Genomic DNA, 18346 nt, shown 5'->3' with positions numbered 1-18346 from the left:
ACCAAGCTTCTTTTTTTTTTACTTTTTATATCAGCTGGCAGGTTATTTCGTTGTATAAACAAATCTGATTTTACTTCGTGACCTATTTATTTGTTTAATATTACTTTGAAATGGTGCTGATGGGAGTCATCTCTTTGACTGATTAATTGGGCCAGTTTTGTGGCTGGTATAGGAGTTGTGGTGGCAACCCTGTATATAAGAGTCTATGTAATAAGGTCTTTGTCTGCTTGGTGAATTAGACCTCATAAGAGTTATTTGTCTAAATAAAAATGAGCAATGATGAATAACTAATAAAGTGTGCTGGAAATGGAAATGAGAAGTGTTGTGTTTTTTTTTTTTCCTGATAAAGTAAATATACTATATTCTAGCAAGATTTAAAATGCGAAATGAGAAACAACTAAGCAAAGAAACTTAGACATTTAATACAGCAAATGGCCAGGATTCAGCCAGGATATTCCCTTACCTCAGTAATAATAGGAGGCAACTGCTTTAAATGATTACTGCCTATACTGTCCCTAGAACAAATACAGAGGAAACTGATCTTTCTTCCAGGGTAATTTTCTCCCTGGTTATTTCTCTTCATTGAGGCATGATAAAGTAAAAGCTCTTTTAACTGATCAGGATACTATAATGCCACTGTATTATTGTAAGTTGGAGAAAATGCCTCCATTATGTCCCACTTATAGGAAGAGGCTCTAAATGCCTTTTTCTTTTTCTTTTTTTGTATCTTTGCCCAGCCATGCAGTTAATGGCTTTTGTTTCAAACCACCTTAATTGTGGGTTGCATGAAGAACCCGCATGTAACCTAATATCCCTCTCTTAAAAGAGACGTCTTTTTGCTTTAAACAATTCTTACAGCTGAGAAAACTTTATAAAGCCTCTGGGGTGTGGGATAGCCATGGATACAGGCCCATGCACTCAGATTTATAACAGGAACAGTGAGGATGAAGCTGTATATAATGTGGTGCCAAAGCTTATATCTGTTGAAGAATTGTTGGTGAAGCAAACAACATGGATGAAGATATTGCTGTTGTTGGCATTGGGTGTAGCTTCCCAGGAGGTAAGTGCCAGTGTTCTCCACACTGATTCTTTAATGATTTTATTGTATATGAATACTTATAATGTTTGTGCCATCCATGCAGGTGAGGGACTTGACAATTTCTGGAAAGTTCTTGTTGAAGGCAAAAATTATGCTGTGGATATACCAGAGCAGAGGTTTGATATAAAACAGTGGTATGATCCTAATGACACTATTCTTGGCAAAATACAAACTACCAAAGCTGCTTTCATAGATGGGTAAATAATTGTTTTGTGTCCCCCCACCGCATTCTTTTGTTCTTTTTCTGTGTTTCTTTTAATAGTTAAACTTTGCACTTGAGATTTTGTTCATTTTAAAATTGCATCTGTAAAGATGATTATTCGATTACTAGATATGCTTCATGTTTTGCTGTTATTATCTTGTAAATGGTAAGAGAAAAAAAATGTTCTTTGGCTGTAAATGAATAACCTGCAGTCTTTGATTAAGACACCAAATCTGCTGCAAGTTGAAGCTCTTAGTGCTTAGGGTTGGATTCAGTTATATATCAGTTTCATGAATCAGAATCATGTAATAATTCTTAATAAGTCTTCTAAAATATTAGGATTATTTATAGATGGGAGTGAACGTTCTATTCCTTTATTCTAATCTGGATGTACATAAAGCCTAACAAGTCCAATTTGTTCAAATTTGTAGAATCCTTTCTGCTGTATTGTTCAATATTGGCAATTTGTTATCTACTGCATTTCTTTGGGATAATAAGTTGAAATATATGTTGTATAAAGTAAAAGTTTTATTTTCTGAATTAAAACAAATCTCCTCTCCTACAGAAAGATTAAATATGAGGCATTCTGCTTCTTTTCTACCAGGTTCAATGAGTTCGATCACAGGTTTTTTGGCATCTCTGAAGCCGAAGCTAATTTTATGGACCCCCAGCAGAAGCTTCTTCTGCATTGTTCTTATAGAGCACTGGAGGATTCTGGCATTCCCATGGAAAAAGTCAGTGGCTCCAGAACAGGTGTTTATATAGGTAATAATAAAACCATATTTCGGTATATTTTGTTATTTATTCTATCAGCATAAAGGAAGCTTCATGAGCCCAGCATAGAGCAGATATTATTTGGCTGGTGAGCATTTCTAAGTATAGCATTGTCATAGACACACAATCAGGTGGAGCAGCAGTGTATACATATGTTCTGGTCATACTGTTTTTCAGGGTTAATGAACAGAGACTATGAAACACTACTGAACAACAGTCCAAGTACAATCACCCATTACAATGGCACAGGGACAGCGATGAGTATAGCAGCGAACAGGATCTCATACACATTCAACCTCACTGGACCTTCATTTGCCATTGACAGTGCCTGCTCCTCTTCCTTAGTTGCACTCCACTCTGCATGTCAAGCAATCAGACAAGGTAAATCCTTCTTAACTTACAATACTGCAACACTTTAGCCTCCTTTCAGAAAATGGTTGACTGAAAATACTGGAGGTAATTAAAAAAAAAAAAAAGGAAAGGAAAAAAAGTTGACGTTTTGTAGCACAAAGCTATGCATTGTCTTCATAATAGCGTTACTATTTGTGTGTGATTCTTGTGCTATCTGGTCTCTGCAATAAAAGCAGATAGCTTGATAGCCCCTGATAAATGGCATAGGTTGATTTTTTTCCACAACCTCTGCAGCATTGTAAATAGTGCTTCTGATAATTTCATTCTTTCATGATGATTCACCTGATTATATTTAATATAAGAGTATGGAATGTGGAAATACTTTAGAAATTAGTTGGTGGGTCTTATTATCTTGCTTTGGTATACTTTCCTGAAATGTATTATATGAACTGCTGGGTTTGCCATTATATTCTATGAGTTAGATTTGATTGTAAGACAATAAATAATTAGAATATTAATGTGTAAAGCTGTGAGGTGAACAGTAGTAGGAAAATATGATTTAGACGTGTTGTAATACATTTTTTAACCTCTGTAGCACTTACTTATTCTTCCCTCTAGGTGACTGTGAGATGGCACTTTGTGGAGGCGTTAGCTGTATTCTTGAGCCACGGGTCTTTGTGGCTCTCAGCAAAGCTAAAATGATTTCCCCTGAAGGCACCAGTAAACCTTTCTGTAGAAGAGCAGATGGATATGGTAGAGGGGAAGGCTGTGGAATAGTTCTTCTAAAGACGTTGAAAAAAGTATGTTATGAATGATGAAGATATTGATTTATATAAAATCCATTCAAATTAGCTAATCAAATGTAATGTTTTAAAATCTGTATTATTTGTTTAAGGCTCTTCAGGACTTTGACCATATTTGGGGCATTGTATGCAAGACAGCTGTAAATCAAGATGGCCACACTGTCACTCCAATCACAAAGCCATCGATGGTCCAGCAGGAAGAGCTTCTTAAAAGAATCTATTCAACAGGGACTTACATGATGGATGTCCAGTATATAGAGGCTCATGGGACTGGGACTCCAGTTGGAGATTCAGTAGAAGCAGAGAGCATCTCTAAAGTCATTGCCAAGGCACGGTCTTCAGAGGTAGGGCCACTCCTTATCGGCTCGGTTAAGAGTAACATTGGACATACAGAATCTGCAGCAGGAGTGGCAGGACTGATAAAGGTACTTCTGATGATGAAGTATGAAACCATTGTACCTTCAGTGTTCTACTCTGAGGAAAGTTCTAGCATAGATGTTAAAGCTCTCAATGTAAAAATCCCCACAAAGCTGAGAAATGGCATTGCAATAGTTCCATGGAGAGGGTGGCTGGAATTAATAATTTTGGTTTTGGGGGAACTAATGCACATGCTATAATCAGAGAATACAAACATGGTGCATCTTCTAACTTAGAAAGTTTTGGTTCAAGGAAATTGTTCCCATTGTCTGCAGCCACAAGCAAGTCCCTTGAGTTGTGTATTGCTGACACTTCTCAAAGAATCAGCACTGATAGCAAAATTGACCTAAGAACTCTTTTGTATACTTCAGCATGCCGAAGAAGTCACATAAAACACAAATATAGGAAAGTGTATGTTACAACATCTCTTTCAGATTTAGAGGAACAACTGAAAACCAGCTTAAACATTCAGTTTGATGCTATTAAACCAGATCCCAAGGTTGTATTTGTTTTCTGTGGGAATGGGGTTACATACAGAGGAATGTGCAAGCAACTCCTCAAAGAGGAACCTGTTTTCAGGGAAAAGGTCAGAGAGGTAGAAAACGTCTTTCAGAATTACAGAAGTACAAGTATTTTACAGAAGATTGCAAGCAGCTTTGACAATGATGATTTTTCAAAGCCAGACATTGTGCAGCCCCTTCTTTTTGCCATTCAGGTTGCCACAGCTCACTTGCTAAAGCACTGGGGCATCAGACCGACTGCTGTACTTGGACACTCTGTTGGAGAAGTTGCTGCAGCCCATTGCTCTGGGCTTCTGTCTTTAGAAGAAGCAGTGAAAGTTATCTATTATAGAAGTGTTCTGCAAAGCAAAGTCACTGGAGGGAAGATGCTTGTTGTTGGTAATTTAACGGTGTCAGATATTTTGAAAATTCTTCCAGCATACACTGGGAAAGTGTGTCTTGCTGCTTTGAACAGTCCTCAGTCATGTGTCTTATCAGGTGAGAAAGATGCCATTGAAAGTGTCCACCAAATGTTAAACAAGTCTTTTAAGACAAAAAATGTGTTTCTTCATGTCTTGGAGGTTCCTGCAGCCTACCACAGTCAAATGATGGATCCTGTACTGACACAAATTAGAGATAGCATTGGTTCTTTAAATCGACATGAAATGGAATGTGAGCTGTTTTCCACAGTAACAGGAAGGGCGTGTTGTGTCGGGGATTTTGTAACTGGTGATTACTGGGCAAGAAATATTAGAAATCCGGTTGCATTTCAACAAGCAGTGAGAGCAGTGGCCAGTACTGGGAAAAACATAATCTTTGTTGAGATTGGTCCAAGACGGGCTCTGCAGAGAAACATAATGGAGACATTAGGAAATGATGCAGTAGTGCTCTCCTCAATCCAACCAGACAAAGATCAAGATGCACTACTTTCTGTTGTATCCAAACTCTTTGAGCTTGGAGTCAATGTAGACTGGGACCAGTTATACAATGGGTTTCAGTCAACACCAGCTTCATACCCAGTCTATCAGTTTAATTGCCCTAAAAATGATGTATACTTTGAGGAAGTAAGACAAGGTAATGAAGTAATGGCCCTCTTGCGCCATCCCCTGATTATTTCCCATAAAGAAAATAACAGGATTTTCAAATGCAGTTTGTCAATAGAGGCCACTCCTTACCTTTGGGAGCACAAAAGCAATGGAATAGCCATAGCCCCAGGCGCTCTGTATGCGGAACTGGCTTTGGCTTCTGTCATAGAATCTTTGTTCCCAAAAATACCTCTAACTTCACTTCAACTTACAATAAAATTTCAGAATTTGCTTGTTCTTAGTAAGAGCTCATATAGTCTGAAGGTGCAGCTTGAGCCTGATGAGGACAAGACTTTGTTTCAGATACGGTCTTCTTCTACAAAGCATGCATCAGGCACCATTGCTTATAGGAATGGACCAGCTGTGATGGACCACCAAAACATCGTCTTGGATGCTGTTCTTAAAAGATGCCCATCAGTCATAACAGAGGAACAGGTATATGTTACACTTAACCAAGCAGGGTTTGAGTATGGGCCCTACTTTCAACAGCTGGGTGACATCCAGTATGGAGAGGATTTCAAAGAAGCAGTGGCCAATATCAGGATACCAGATCAACTGTTTACTCAGTTATACAATTACTGCTTGCATCCTGTTGTTTTAGATTATTTTTTTCAGTTGACTGCTGTTTTAGGCCTGAGTAACAGCACTATACGGCAAGGATTTCCCTCTGCAATTGGCAGCATGGTGATAACTGCACCACTGTGTAAGGAAATGGTCATATATATGAGGCTTACTCAGGAGATGGCAGAATACTTTGAGGTATGTGGTTGCTTCACAGACAGAAAAGGACAAACACTGATTGAACTGAAAGATGTCAGAATCACACTTGTAGGAGACAGTGCCATAGTTACTGACTTTTACTTCTTCCATAATGAAAGACTCACTGTCCCTGAATTTACCAGCATAGACAGGAAACCTAAAGCTGTTGTCTTTGAAGATACTTTAGGTATCTCTAATGCACTAAAGACATACTTACACACTTCATCTGTATTTATCTCTCCTACCAGTTTGTCTTCTTTGCAAGTTCCAGATTTTCTATTGCACTTGGATCATCATACAGCTGATATGGAGAAAGTTGTGTTTATCTGCAATTGTCAAAACCTCAGCTTTCTTAAAACCGAGACAGTTTTGGAGCAGTTGGCTGACATTTGTGAGCTTTACCGCCACATCGTTTTGACTTTGAAGAAGTGCAAACACTTGCGCACTCTTCATGCCATAACTTACAGATCTTCTGAAAGTACAGTTGATCACATTAGTCCAGGATTTGTGCTATCAGGCATGACAAGGGCCTGTGCTGCTGAGTTGTCGGAAATTACTTTTCAGCTGATAGATCTTGCCACAGTGTCAAGTGAGGACATAAAAGCCCTGGGATATGTACTTTGCTCTTATAAAAGCCATGAGTTCCCAGAGGTCATGATAAGTCAAGGACAGGTCCAATCAACAGAGATAACACGAACAGCCCTTAATAAAATAGCCAAAGGTGTAAACTCTCTTTGGTCTGACTGCTTTGTCCTACTGACAGCCAACCCATATGAAATGGCTTGCTTATCAGCCATTCCAAATAATGAAGAACATGATTTCAATGACAGAAAAAATGTGGAAGTCCAGCTCGGTAAGATTTGCATGCACTCCTCAGACTATTTTCCAGTCAGTCAGTCTGGCCTTAAGTTTGGTCAGACACTATATTGGAGTAAACATAAACCTCAGAACCACAAACTTTTAGCCCTTGACTTTAGTGGGACTGTCACAGCTGTGGGAAAAGATGTAAGAAACCTAAAAGTAGGCGACCATATAGTCGCCTGTTACCCCACTGTAGCAGCCTCAAAGGTTACCATTCCAGAGGATGCTTGCTATAAAACAAAGAGAATTCAGTTTCTGAAAGACATTCCTTGTGTCTCTTACATTATTCTTGCTTGGGAGATTTTGCACACTGCATCACGTATAGTCAAACAAAAGAAAACATTGTGTATTTTTTCAACAACTCCAGATTCCATTCTGATGAAGGTGTTAACGGTCACAGCAAACAAGTCAGGATGGAATGTTTTTACAGAAGTGGAATTGAATGGATTTAGTCAATGTTCAAACCATTGTCCTGTTTTTGTCCTCATACCTCCATATGATCAGGCATGTGTGGCACAGTTAAGAAGTGAGGCCAGTGCAAAGCACATTTTTATTGTTTGTGACAATAATGTACCTCCAATAAGCATTCTTCCAAATGATAATGAGAATATGTGCTTCCACTTTGTTCAGTTGTATGACATTTTTCAGAAATCCCATCTCAAAACACAGAACTCTGTTGTAAACCGATGGATAAAAATGATACACTTGGATAGCATTTTATCTTTACAAAGCAAGGTTTTCCAGCCTACCCAATTAGAATCAGAAGGGATCGGTTCATACTTCACTGCAAAAGCTCTGTCCTTAATTGTTTTAAATAACAATGGGTCTATGGCTGAAAGGTCTCAGATATATCTACACCCCAGACCTATGCGGCTCTTCTCAAAGACTGCAGTGTACATAGTTTCTGGTGGTTTATCTGGACTGGGACTTGAAACAGTCACGTTCATTTCACACTGGGGTGGGAAGTGCATTGCTACACTTTCGAGGAGTGCTCCATCTATGGAGACACAGCTGCATATCAACAACCTTAAAAAGAGATATGGGGCAAGAATACTCCCTCTACAGTGTGATGTTTCTGTGCCAGATGAGGTATTGGAAGCAATTACTGTCATTGGACAAAACTTCCCTTCTTGTCCAATAAAAGGAGTTTTTCACAGTGCTGCTGTGCTACATGATGGGCTATTAGAAACACTTAATAAGTCTCTCTTTGAAAAAGTCATGCGTCCAAAGGTCAGTGGTGCACTTAACCTCCACTATGCTACTTTGAATTGCAAAGTTGATTATTTTGTATGTTATTCATCCATCTCATCTTTTATTGGCAATGCATCCCAGGCGAATTATGCAGCAGCCAACTCATTTCTAGACACATTGTGCCACTACCGGCGCAACGCAGGACTTGCTGGACAGTCTATAAATTGGGGGCCCCTTAAATTGGGTCTTCTGTTCAACAAAGCAAATTTTCAAAAATTCTTAGAAGCCAAAGGTTTGATGACAATGGAGGTGTCAGAAATCCATGAAGCTTTAAAGCATTGTTTATTGGAAAACAAGCCTCAACAAGTTGTGTGTAAATTCAACTTCCGAAACCTGAAGAACAATGTTCTCTCTCAGAATACCTCTCTAAAAGTGCGACTAGCAGCCTTAATTGAGAAAGAGCTTGAAATTAAAGCTGTGATTGAGTCCAGAAAGGATCCACAGTCATCTTTTGATGATTACATTAGAGACATGGTCAGTGGTGTTTGTAATGTTGATGCGGATGACTGTGAGCCTGAATCTTGCCTTGCCTCGCTGGGCATTGATTCAATGCTGGCAATGACATTGCAAAATCAACTGTTTCAGGATATTGGGGTAAATATTTCACTTGCTACTTTACTCGATCCCAATATCACACTGAACTCACTGGCTACACTTCTAAAAGAAAGCAATGATAAAGAATAAACAACATAACGAAAACACATCTTTCTATCTTAAATATATGCTGATTATTTATAAAAATTACTGAAAAATGTATAGAGTTGATCATGCGATCAAGATGATTTGATGATTTTGGTATTTTTCACTTGCTTGTAAGGGTGCTTTGTAAAGGAAACATTTTATTAATTTTATGTATTTTGTGAAATAAAATTGACAAATATGTCAAATAATAAACAATGATAATAAAATATGAAAAATAATAAACAATGATTAAAAAAAACAATTATTTCTATTTCTTTAATCGTCTTTGTATTTCTTCACACGCACACGCACACACACACACGCACACATGCACACACACACACACAAAAAAAATGACAGTATTCTTATATGGAGCTACCATAGATCAAGCTACAGTAAGAGTTTGTGATATTCAATAAGGATGAATACATACCACTATTTAAAATAGTGGGACTGACTGAGAAACAAATCCCTGAACAAAAATGAAGGTAAAATCTATTCTTGTTTGTTCCTTACTATAATAATAGAAATACATTAAAGAACAGGTTAAAATCACTAATTTCATTATTATATTATGGATTTATTTTTTTATATCTAAGGAAATCTTAGATTTGAAATGTAAATGATCTGATGATAAGACTGATGATAGAGAACATTTAGCCCCCTAAAAAGCTCTTTATATTGAGGTGATTTGTTTGTAACGAGTTATGTGAAATAAAATATCATACATTGGGATCAGATTGCTTAGATTGAATCTCAACTGGTCAGTAATTGCAACAACATTTGGCTGCTCCCTGCTTACATAGAAATGAGGGGGAAACACAAATATTGTACATAAATGATTTATTGTGAAAAGAAATACAAGGAGAATACAAATTTACAAAAACAAAACATATCTGTTACAGGTGAAATCAGCATAAGTCAAGAGATATACATAAAAAAAGGATAATACATACATTAAATATAAGTATTTACAAATCATTCTGATCCTGGTTAATAAATGACACTTAGAGGTGTGGTGAGATCTGTGTTTCCCTTATCGCATTTCTGGATTTCTGCTGAATAAACCTTGACACTTGAAACAACTTGAAACATTTTAATAAATGAGCATTTTCTTTGTCAATAACTTAAGATGTTGAGGACAAACATGAAATAATTTATGAAGAACAGTATCACAGTTGTGATATCTACAGTATCTTTGCAAGCAATACTCACACTGTTCTTTTAATGAGCATAGCAATATTATATCAAGATTGTGTGGAGATAAAAAAAAAAAAAAAGAGAATGTTCAACAATGAACATAAATTGTACTGCATCTATTGCTATACACTACCTAGCTATTGCTACCAACTGCATATAACTGAATACAAATTTCTAGTGCGTATCTATCTAACTGAATGATACCAGCATATAACATTACCCCAAAACTATACAGTTCATTTAATAGCCACAGCATTGTCCAGAGAACATTCAACAACATAACTGCAATATCAGTATATACACTGACATTTACTATATGCACAATAGTTTGCAAATATTCCAAAGAATATAAATTCTGAATGGTGCATAAATAACACAAGCACCTGCATTTGAACTGAAGATGCGCATATAAATATGCCCCATATAAACCATCAAATGTAATAAGAACTAAAATCTTGTTTTCTCCATAATAGGATGGAGGTCATTGTTACTCTCTTGATTCCCCCCATTTTCAATTTCCACCAGTGTTTTTACTAAGTCTGACACTGTCTTCTCTGGATCAAGGAGTGTTACCAGGGGCACATTTAATCCTTTGTCTTGGAAGATGATGTTCTGCAGTGTCATGGCCATCATGGAATCAATGCCTAGTGATGACAGGTGAATATCGTCACTTAGCTCATCTTGTTCAATGTGAGTATTTTCACTTAGCAGTGATTTGATATATTCATTAGGGGAAGAGATTGTGTTTGTCTGCTCAAGTTTTGAGTTGATCATTTTAGCCTTTTTGAGCTCTTCTTCTACCAGTGCTGAGAGCCGCATAGTAAGAGATTTGTTTTGAGACAGAACATTATATCTAATGTTCTTGAAATGGAATCTGCACACAACCTGTTGAGGTTTGTTGATCAAAAGGCACTGTTCAAGACTATCATGGATTTCTGTGACCTCTAGGATCATCATTCCTTTTGACTCCAGAAATTTTTGAAAATGATGTTGGTTTAACAGGAGACCCAGATTTAAAGCTCCCCAGTTAATTGCTTGCCCAGCAAGTCCAATATTTCTGCGATACTGGCAGAAGGTATCCATAAATGAGTTGGCAGAAGCATAGTTTGTCTGTGAAGCATTGCCAAGGTAAGCTGAAATGGAGGAGTAGCACACAAAATAATCCAGATCACAGTGTTTGGTAGCATAGTGAAGGTTAATTACACCATTCACTTTCGGCCTCATGACTTTCTCATAGAGGGATTTGTTTAGGTTTTCAATTAGTCCATCATGAAGGATTACTGCACTGTGGAACACTCCTTTGATTGGTTTGAATGGAAAAAGTTTTCTGATCTGAGCAACTGCTTGATGCACTTGCTCTGAGATTGAAACATCACACTGTAATCTTGTGATTACACACTGACACTGATTTTTTACATTATTTATCTCCTGTTTTATCTCATCATTTGCACCACTCCTAGACAGGATAACAATATTTCCCCCACCTCTATGTGCAATGAACTTCACTGTCTGAAACCCAAGTCCTGATAGACCACCTGTCACAATGTAAACGGCATGCTTCTGAAACAACTTTTTGGCTTTTGGTATCAATGGAATATCTGATGGTTCATCTTTGGTATCATGACTCAAGGCAATCACTGGCATAGTCTGGCATCTAAAGTATGATTCCGAAGGTAAGCAATCAATGTTTCCTCTTTTGGAATTCTGAATGGTGTTTGTTTCAATAGCTGCAAAGATTTTATCCAAACACATGTTTTTCAGCAAGTGTAGCACATGCGGTCTACGTGCTGTAATTAACTGCTTTTGCAAGAGGCTTGATGTGAAAAGGATTTTCATATGTACATCATTAATATGACCCCTAAAAGCAAGCTGGCTAACAAAGGTGTTTGGCTGGCTATCAGCAACAACAATAACATCTTTAACACTTGTTATTTGACTTGCTGTTCTAATGACAGTTTCATCATTGGGAGGCAGAAGTACAATTCCTGCCATCTCACTGAAATCATGAGACATTTGATTGGGGTTTTTGGCGACAGTGACACTCCAACCTGATTTGACCGCCATACCAGTTAATATTTTCACCAGAACTGAGTCAGGAATAGTGGAGAAAATGCCTAACTTCTTGTGTCTGACTTTAGGAAGGGCACAATGTAAGATCTCCCAAGCAAGTATACAGTAAGAAACACAGGGAATGTCCTTCAAAAATGAAAATCTCTTTGTTTTGTAGCATGCATCTGCTGGAATAACAACTTTGCTACTGGCAGTAACAGGGTAACAGGACACTATATGGTCTCCGACTTTTAGTTCTTTCACATCCTTTCCCACAGCTGTGACAGTACCACTAAAGTCAAGAGCTAAAAGTTTGTGGTTCTGAGAGGTTTGTTCGCTCCAGTACAGAGTTTCTGCAAATTTAATGTCAGACACACTTACTGGAAAATAGTCTGAGGAGTGCATGCATATTTTACAGAGATGAACCTCCACATTTTTCCCTTGAATGGGTTCAGTACATTCATCAGAAACAACTGCTGACAGGCTTGTCACTCTGTAGGGATCAGAGGTTTGCAAGATAAAGCTTTCACACTGTGATTTGTGGACAATGTGATGTGGGCTGTCTAAGATTGGCGTGTGAGTAATCTGAGGCTTAAGGATCTGGCAATCTTTTATGACTAACTCTGGGTATTTGCTGCAAGGGTATGATCTGATGATCTCAGCCAAGGCTTTAATGTCTTTAGTAGAATCTATGTCTATCAACTGAAACGAAAGGTCTGATAATTCTGCTGCGCATGCTCTTGTCATTCCAGACAGTGCAAAACCTGGACTGATGTGGTTTACTGAGCCTCCTGATGACCGGAAGGTTACTACTCTGATAGAGTTTTGGAAATGCATTGATTTCAGGCCTGCAACAATTTTCCGGAAAATCTCACAATAACTTGCCATGCATTCCAAAACATTATCTGCTTTATGTGAGCTTGACTCTGTAACACCCCACATGAACAACACTTCCTGGAAGTTTGTACTGACATTTCGAATGTTTAGGTCTGACAGAAAAACTTCAAATTCCTGTTCTATAAGTACCTTGTTATAAGTTAAGGAAATGTATTTTGAAGCTGGGTCTAAGTATGGTTTTAGGCCTGTAGAAATTCCTAAATTATCAGCAAAAACCAGTGATTTTGGTGTTGAGAGGTTATCATGCTCTGAAACTATGCTGTAACTGTTGTGGTAAAAATACTCTTCTACAACACGAGAGCAATTCCCTAGGTAGGTAATGATTACATTCTTAAGTTCAACTAAAACCCTGCCCTCTTTGTCAGTAAAACAACCACAAATGGTAAGTTCCTCATTTCCTATATGAGTTGCTTTCAAATACACAACCATTTTCTTCTGCAACGGTTCAAACACAGTTAGGCTGCCTATTTGTGAGGGGAATCCAGGTCTTCCCAAGAAATGATATGTTCCTGTGACAGGAACAAGTTGCATGAGATAGTCTAAGACTACAGGATGAATGTAGTAGTCATGCAGTTGGGGCAATATTTCATCAGGGACAGTAACAACTGAGTATGTTTCTCCAAGTTCTTCTCCATAATAAACATTTTCCTTGATTTTGAAAATGGAACCATACTGAAATCCACCCAAAGACAGGTTCTTATAGAACTCCTCTGAACTCACCACAGACTGGCACCTTTTAAAGACACAGTTCAGTGAAATGTATGACTCTTCAGGCAATCTTGCCTGTGTTGACTCAACTTTGCCTGATGCATAATTTACTGACACAGAGTGCACTTTGAACTGAAAGCAATGCCCTGCTGAACTTTCATTTAGATCCAATCGTACTTTCACATCGGGTGTATTTCGTGACAAAACACATGGCGTGTGAAACCTTATACTGAGCTGCAGACAGCTAAGAGGCTGTTTTGGTTTCACACTTGTCATGACAGCTGCTAAGCCTAATTCAACATAAAATGCCCCTGGAACAATGGCAACACCTTGATGTTTATGTTCATACAGATAGGAGAGTGCCCCTGAGGAGAGATTACAGCTGAAATCCAAGCCATTTTTACTCAACTGTGTAATTGCAGGATGAGTACTACTGTCACCAGAGAGGGTAGCTTCAGTAAGTACATCTTTCTTTACACTGTCAAACAGATACCTTGGAAAAGGAAGTGGTTCCATCTCACAGCCTTTGTAGAACTTGTCCCAGTCTATATTGAATCCCACTTCAAATAGTTTAGAGACAACAGTCAGCATTGTCTCAAGATCTTTATCTGGCTGCACTGAAGAGAGCACCACTGTGTCACTCCCTAGAGTCTCAATGATGTTCCTCTGCAAAGCCCTTCTTGGGCCAATTTCAACAAATATTGCATTCTTGGTCTGTTTAACTGATTTTAGCGCTTGCTCAAATGCAACCGGCTCTCGGATGTTTCTTGCCCAATATTTACCGTTAACAAAATCTGTTTTGCACACCTTGTCTCCTGTCACTGTTGAGAATAATTCTGTCTCCATGTTCTGTGTATGTAACTGGCCTATACTGTTTTCTACTTCCTCCACAATAGGATCCATCATATGACTATGATAAGCAGCAGGCACATCCAAAACACGCAGGAACAAATTTTTGCCATCATCTGAATCGCATAAGCTCTTGTGCAAACAATCGATAGCATCTTTATCTCCTGAAAGTGTGCATGACTGAGGGCTGTTTTGTGCTGCCAAGCAAATCCTCCCAGAGTAAGAAGGGAGTATTTTCAACAAATTTGATACAGGCATGTTGCTTACAACAAGCATTTTCCCTCCTATTACTCTACTCTGCAAATTACTCCGATAGTAGATCACCTTTACTGCATCCTCAAGTGACAACAAACCAGAGCAATGAGCTGCAGCAACCTCTCCAACAGAATGTCCAAGAACAGCATCAGGCTTAATCCCCCAGTGCATTAGTAGATTTGCAATGGCAACCTGGACAGCAAAGAGGAGAGGCTGAACAATTTCTGGTTTTGAGAAACCAACCTCTTGTTCAAACTCACTCTCCAGTGTCTCTACCAGCTTGATTTTCATGTATCTTTGAAAAAGATTCTCAATCTCCCTTATTTTGTCCCTGAAAATAGATTCCTCTTTTAGAAGCTGTTTGCACATACCTCTGTAAGTAACACCATTTCCACAAAACACAAACACTAGTCTTGGATATTGCTTTGCTGGGGCACTCTTTTTGTTTTGAGCATTCACAAGTTTCTCTTTCAAATCAGCCAAAGATAATATGTGAAATGCTTTCCTGTATTTATGCTTCCAGTGACTCCTCCTACAGCCAGATGTATAAGCCAGGCTTTGTAGATCAGTTATATTCTTTGTATTAATGTTTTCTACTGTGTCTTCTATCATATTTGCCAGTGATTTCTCTGTAGCTGCAGAAAGAACAAAAAAGTTGTGTTGTTTCTTGACAGCTTCTTTAAGTTTTTTTGCCTGAAGATATTGTTTCACAACTGCATGAGCATTTGTGCCTCCAAATCCAAAGTTATTTATCCCAGCAATTCTCACTGAACCATTACTGGTGACCCATTTCTCAGCTTTGGTGGGAATTTTTACATTGAGAGCTTTAACATCTATGCTAGAACTTTCCTCGGAGTAGAACACGGAAGGTACAATGGTTTCATGCTTCATCATCAGAAGTACCTTTATCAGTCCTGCCACTCCTGCTGCAGATTCTGTATGTCCAATGTTACTCTTAACCGAGCCGATAAGGAGTGGCCCCACCTCTGAAGACCGTGCCTTGGCAATGACTTTGGAGATGCTCTCTGCTTCTACTGAATCTCCAACTGGAGTCCCAGTCCCATGAGCTTCAAGGTATTGGATATCAGACAGGTAGGTCTCTGTAGAATAAATTGTATTGAGCAGCTGTTCCTGTTGGATCATCGATGGCTTTGTGATTGGAGTGACAGTGTGGCCATCTTGATTTACCGCTGTCTTGCATACAATGCCCCAAATATGGTCATGGTCATGTAGAGCCTGTCAGATTATGCACATACGTTCTATTATTATCCACATTTCAAAATCATTGTGGCCGAATGTACATTTAATGAGAATCATCAATCATTTATGCAGTGAAATACTTTTTTCAAGGGCTTCAGCAGGATGACACCACAGCCTTCTCCTCTGCCATAGCCATCTGCTGTGTTCGAGAATGGTTTGCTGGTTCCGTCAGGTGAGATCATCTTTGCCTTGCTTAATGCCACAAATACTCTTGGCTGAAAAATGCAGTTAACACCACCAAATACAGCCATTTCACAGTCTCCTGTTGGACAAAGCACAGTCATACTAACTTTAATAAAGAATAATAGCCAAATCAGACATATTCAACATACTTTTGTGACCTCTACAATTACAACACAAACATATTGTATCAAATCCTGTAAATGTAATCTTAAAGAAATCGTCGCCATTCCAAAAAAAAACCCCACAAGTTTTATAATTGGAATTTTTTTTTAGCTCAGTTATCCGGAATTGTTGTCTCTTTGAACATGCCCTGTTTTGCAGAGGACATCAATATGAACTCGGTAGCACAAACAAATTTGTCATAAAATACTATAGAAAAATCAAAGAATATGGGCCACATGCAAAAACCAAAGACTATAAAGCTGTCAATGTTATAATTGGAAAGGTTTTTGTGCTGTTATCTTACTCAATAATCCTTAAAATCAATTACATTTGAAGTGCTAAAAAAATATGTAAAAATAGACTGAATGATTTCTGTTTAAAAAATAGCCTGAAAGCATTTTACAGATACCTCATCCAATAAAGCTTACAGTATATAGGTTATTTAGTGTATATATTCATGCACATGTTCATAAATAGTGTCAATATTTCTTGAGCTGACATATTAAAATGAATGTGAAGTCAAGTCACGTTTATTTACCTTGTCTCATGGCTTGACAGGCTAGATGAAGGGCAACAAGAGATGAGGAGCAGGCGCAGTCAATGGACAAAGAAGGTCCAGTAAAGTTAAAGGTATAGGAGATTCTGTTGGCAGCTATGCTCATTGCTATACCAGTACCAGTGCAGTGGTTAATGATGACAGGATTGACATTAGCCATGGTGAGTTCATAGTCTCTGTTCATTAAGCCTGAAACAACATGCAGATTTTTTTTTAAATAAATATTATTGTTATTCTTAATACATCACTGTTATAATCAAATCATGTTTGGTCACTACCCAGAAAAACTCCTGTTTTACTCCCACTGGCTTTCTCCAAGGGCATCCCAGCATTCTCCAGTGCCCTGTAAGTACACAGCAGAAGCATCTTGTGCTGTGGATCCATTTGCTCCATCTCAGCATCGGTAATGCCAAAAAATTTCTGATCAAAATTGTTGAATCTGTAAATAAAATGTCTGATATAAATTTTCATTTGCAGCCACTTAAAATGTATATGATGTTTTACAGTAGAATTGGACATTCTGGGCAGTCAATTCGTTTCTAAGAAATAGGGTTATTTTTTTAGTATGAAACAATCTAAATCAGCAGAATGCTTTTATTCTCATAATGAATTACAACAATACAGGATAATAGCGACACCAGCAATATTTGCCTTCTTCAATAAGAAAACAGCTTTTAATTCACAGATTAAGTGATTAAGAATATTATATTATGATAATCTAAATATATTAGAGGTGCACTGCTTGTTTACATTTCAGCATTTCAGTGTGATACATGTGAAGCAGTCCATTTTAGAAACCACATTATAATTTATCTGTTATTATTGTTAAATGGCTGCAGTTTACTGTTTTTTACAAAATTTCAACAACAAATGTATCCATACGCACGTTTTCTGCTAGGCTTACCCATCAGCAAATGCAGCTTTTGCAGTTCGTGATTTTCCAGCCTTATTGTCATCTTGATCGTACCACTCGTTTTGGTCAAACCTCTCAGAAGGTATTTGTACTGTACAGTTCTTTCCCTCAAACAAAACTTTCCAGAAATTATCGAGCCCCTCACCTACAACAGGCAGATTTCATTTGGGTAAACAAAACAAAAACATTTATTTAAAAAAAAATGCTTGCTGCCAGTTTGGCGTAAGCAAATCTTTTTAGTTTAATATTCTTACCTCCGGGGAAATTACATCCTATGCCAACAATAGCAATCTCTGAATCCTTATCTTTCATAATGACAGATATCTGAAATCAATCTATTAAAAGCAAAGGTATTTTTCCAGCAGAACTTCATTAAAATACTTTAATACGTGAAGTATATAAGTAAAGTATTTGCGAATGAATGACCTTCATCATCATGGCAAATCTTTAAGAAGTGAAGATCGTCGGATGGTTGCTTCTGTTATAAGCACTTATATAAGCAAATACCATAGATAATTTTTATCAAACCAC

At 37.9% G+C, this 18346-nt stretch overlaps 3 protein-coding genes across 3 annotated transcripts; 2 read left to right on the top strand and 1 right to left on the bottom strand.

The window, feature by feature from the left end:
• The first annotated feature begins 1011 nt into the window (after nucleotides 1–1011).
• LOC124383797 (highly reducing polyketide synthase 40-like) lies at nucleotides 1012–3846 on the top strand. The gene is made up of 6 exons (XM_046846102.1): nucleotides 1012–1060; nucleotides 1143–1233; nucleotides 1906–2066; nucleotides 2253–2456; nucleotides 3045–3226; nucleotides 3322–3846. The coding sequence occupies exons 1-6, from the start codon at nucleotides 1012–1014 to the stop codon at nucleotides 3844–3846; spliced, it is 1212 nt and encodes a 403-aa protein (XP_046702058.1).
• A 783-nt stretch (nucleotides 3847–4629) lies between these two features.
• On the top strand, nucleotides 4630–6315 carry LOC124384841 (mycocerosic acid synthase-like polyketide synthase). Its single transcript, XM_046847793.1, has 2 exons — nucleotides 4630–5990; nucleotides 6239–6315. Exons 1-2 carry the CDS (start codon nucleotides 4677–4679, stop codon nucleotides 6293–6295), a joined length of 1371 nt encoding a protein of 456 aa, XP_046703749.1. The 5' UTR covers nucleotides 4630–4676; the 3' UTR covers nucleotides 6296–6315.
• Nucleotides 6316–10430: 4115 nt separating this feature from the next.
• Nucleotides 10431–18127, bottom strand: fasn2 (fatty acid synthase 2). The gene is made up of 6 exons (XM_046846101.1): nucleotides 18070–18127; nucleotides 17807–17960; nucleotides 17181–17341; nucleotides 16885–17091; nucleotides 16082–16263; nucleotides 10431–15977 (listed from the first exon to the last, which is right to left on the bottom strand). The coding sequence occupies exons 1-6, from the start codon at nucleotides 18125–18127 to the stop codon at nucleotides 10431–10433; spliced, it is 6309 nt and encodes a 2102-aa protein (XP_046702057.1).
• Between the last annotated feature and the right edge of the window lie 219 nt (nucleotides 18128–18346).

This window comes from Silurus meridionalis, chromosome 4 (genome assembly GCF_014805685.1).
Source record: "Silurus meridionalis isolate SWU-2019-XX chromosome 4, ASM1480568v1, whole genome shotgun sequence".
NCBI classification, from domain to species: Eukaryota; Metazoa; Chordata; class Actinopteri; order Siluriformes; family Siluridae; genus Silurus; species Silurus meridionalis.
Note: the sequence above shows the minus strand (reverse complement) of the source record. Positions and strands in the feature narration are given on the sequence as shown.

What these genes read in the sequence shown, in the direction of transcription:
- LOC124383797 (XM_046846102.1), top strand. Translation starts at nt 1,012, where the DNA reads ATGGATGAAGATATTGCTGTTGTTGGCATTGGGTGTAGCTTCCCAGGA. An exon ending in AGGTTTGATATAAAACAGTG is followed by an intron (nt 1,234 to 1,905) that starts GTATGATCCTAA and finishes CTTTTCTACCAG; the next exon opens with GTTCAATGAGTTCGATCACA. An exon ending in TTCTAAAGACGTTGAAAAAA is followed by an intron (nt 3,227 to 3,321) that starts GTATGTTATGAA and finishes TATTTGTTTAAG; the next exon opens with GCTCTTCAGGACTTTGACCA.
- LOC124384841 (XM_046847793.1), top strand. Translation starts at nt 4,677, where the DNA reads ATGTTAAACAAGTCTTTTAAGACAAAAAATGTGTTTCTTCATGTCTTG. An exon ending in AGATGGCAGAATACTTTGAG is followed by an intron (nt 5,991 to 6,238) that starts GTATGTGGTTGC and finishes CTCTCCTACCAG; the next exon opens with TTTGTCTTCTTTGCAAGTTC.
- fasn2 (XM_046846101.1), bottom strand. Translation starts at nt 18,127, where the DNA reads ATGAAAGATAAGGATTCAGAGATTGCTATTGTTGGCATAGGATGTAAT. An exon ending in AAAGCTGCATTTGCTGATGG is followed by an intron (nt 17,342 to 17,806) that starts GTAAGCCTAGCA and finishes TTTTATTTACAG; the next exon opens with ATTCAACAATTTTGATCAGA. An exon ending in TAAAACAGGAGTTTTTCTGG is followed by an intron (nt 17,092 to 17,180) that starts GTAGTGACCAAA and finishes ATGTTGTTTCAG; the next exon opens with GCTTAATGAACAGAGACTAT.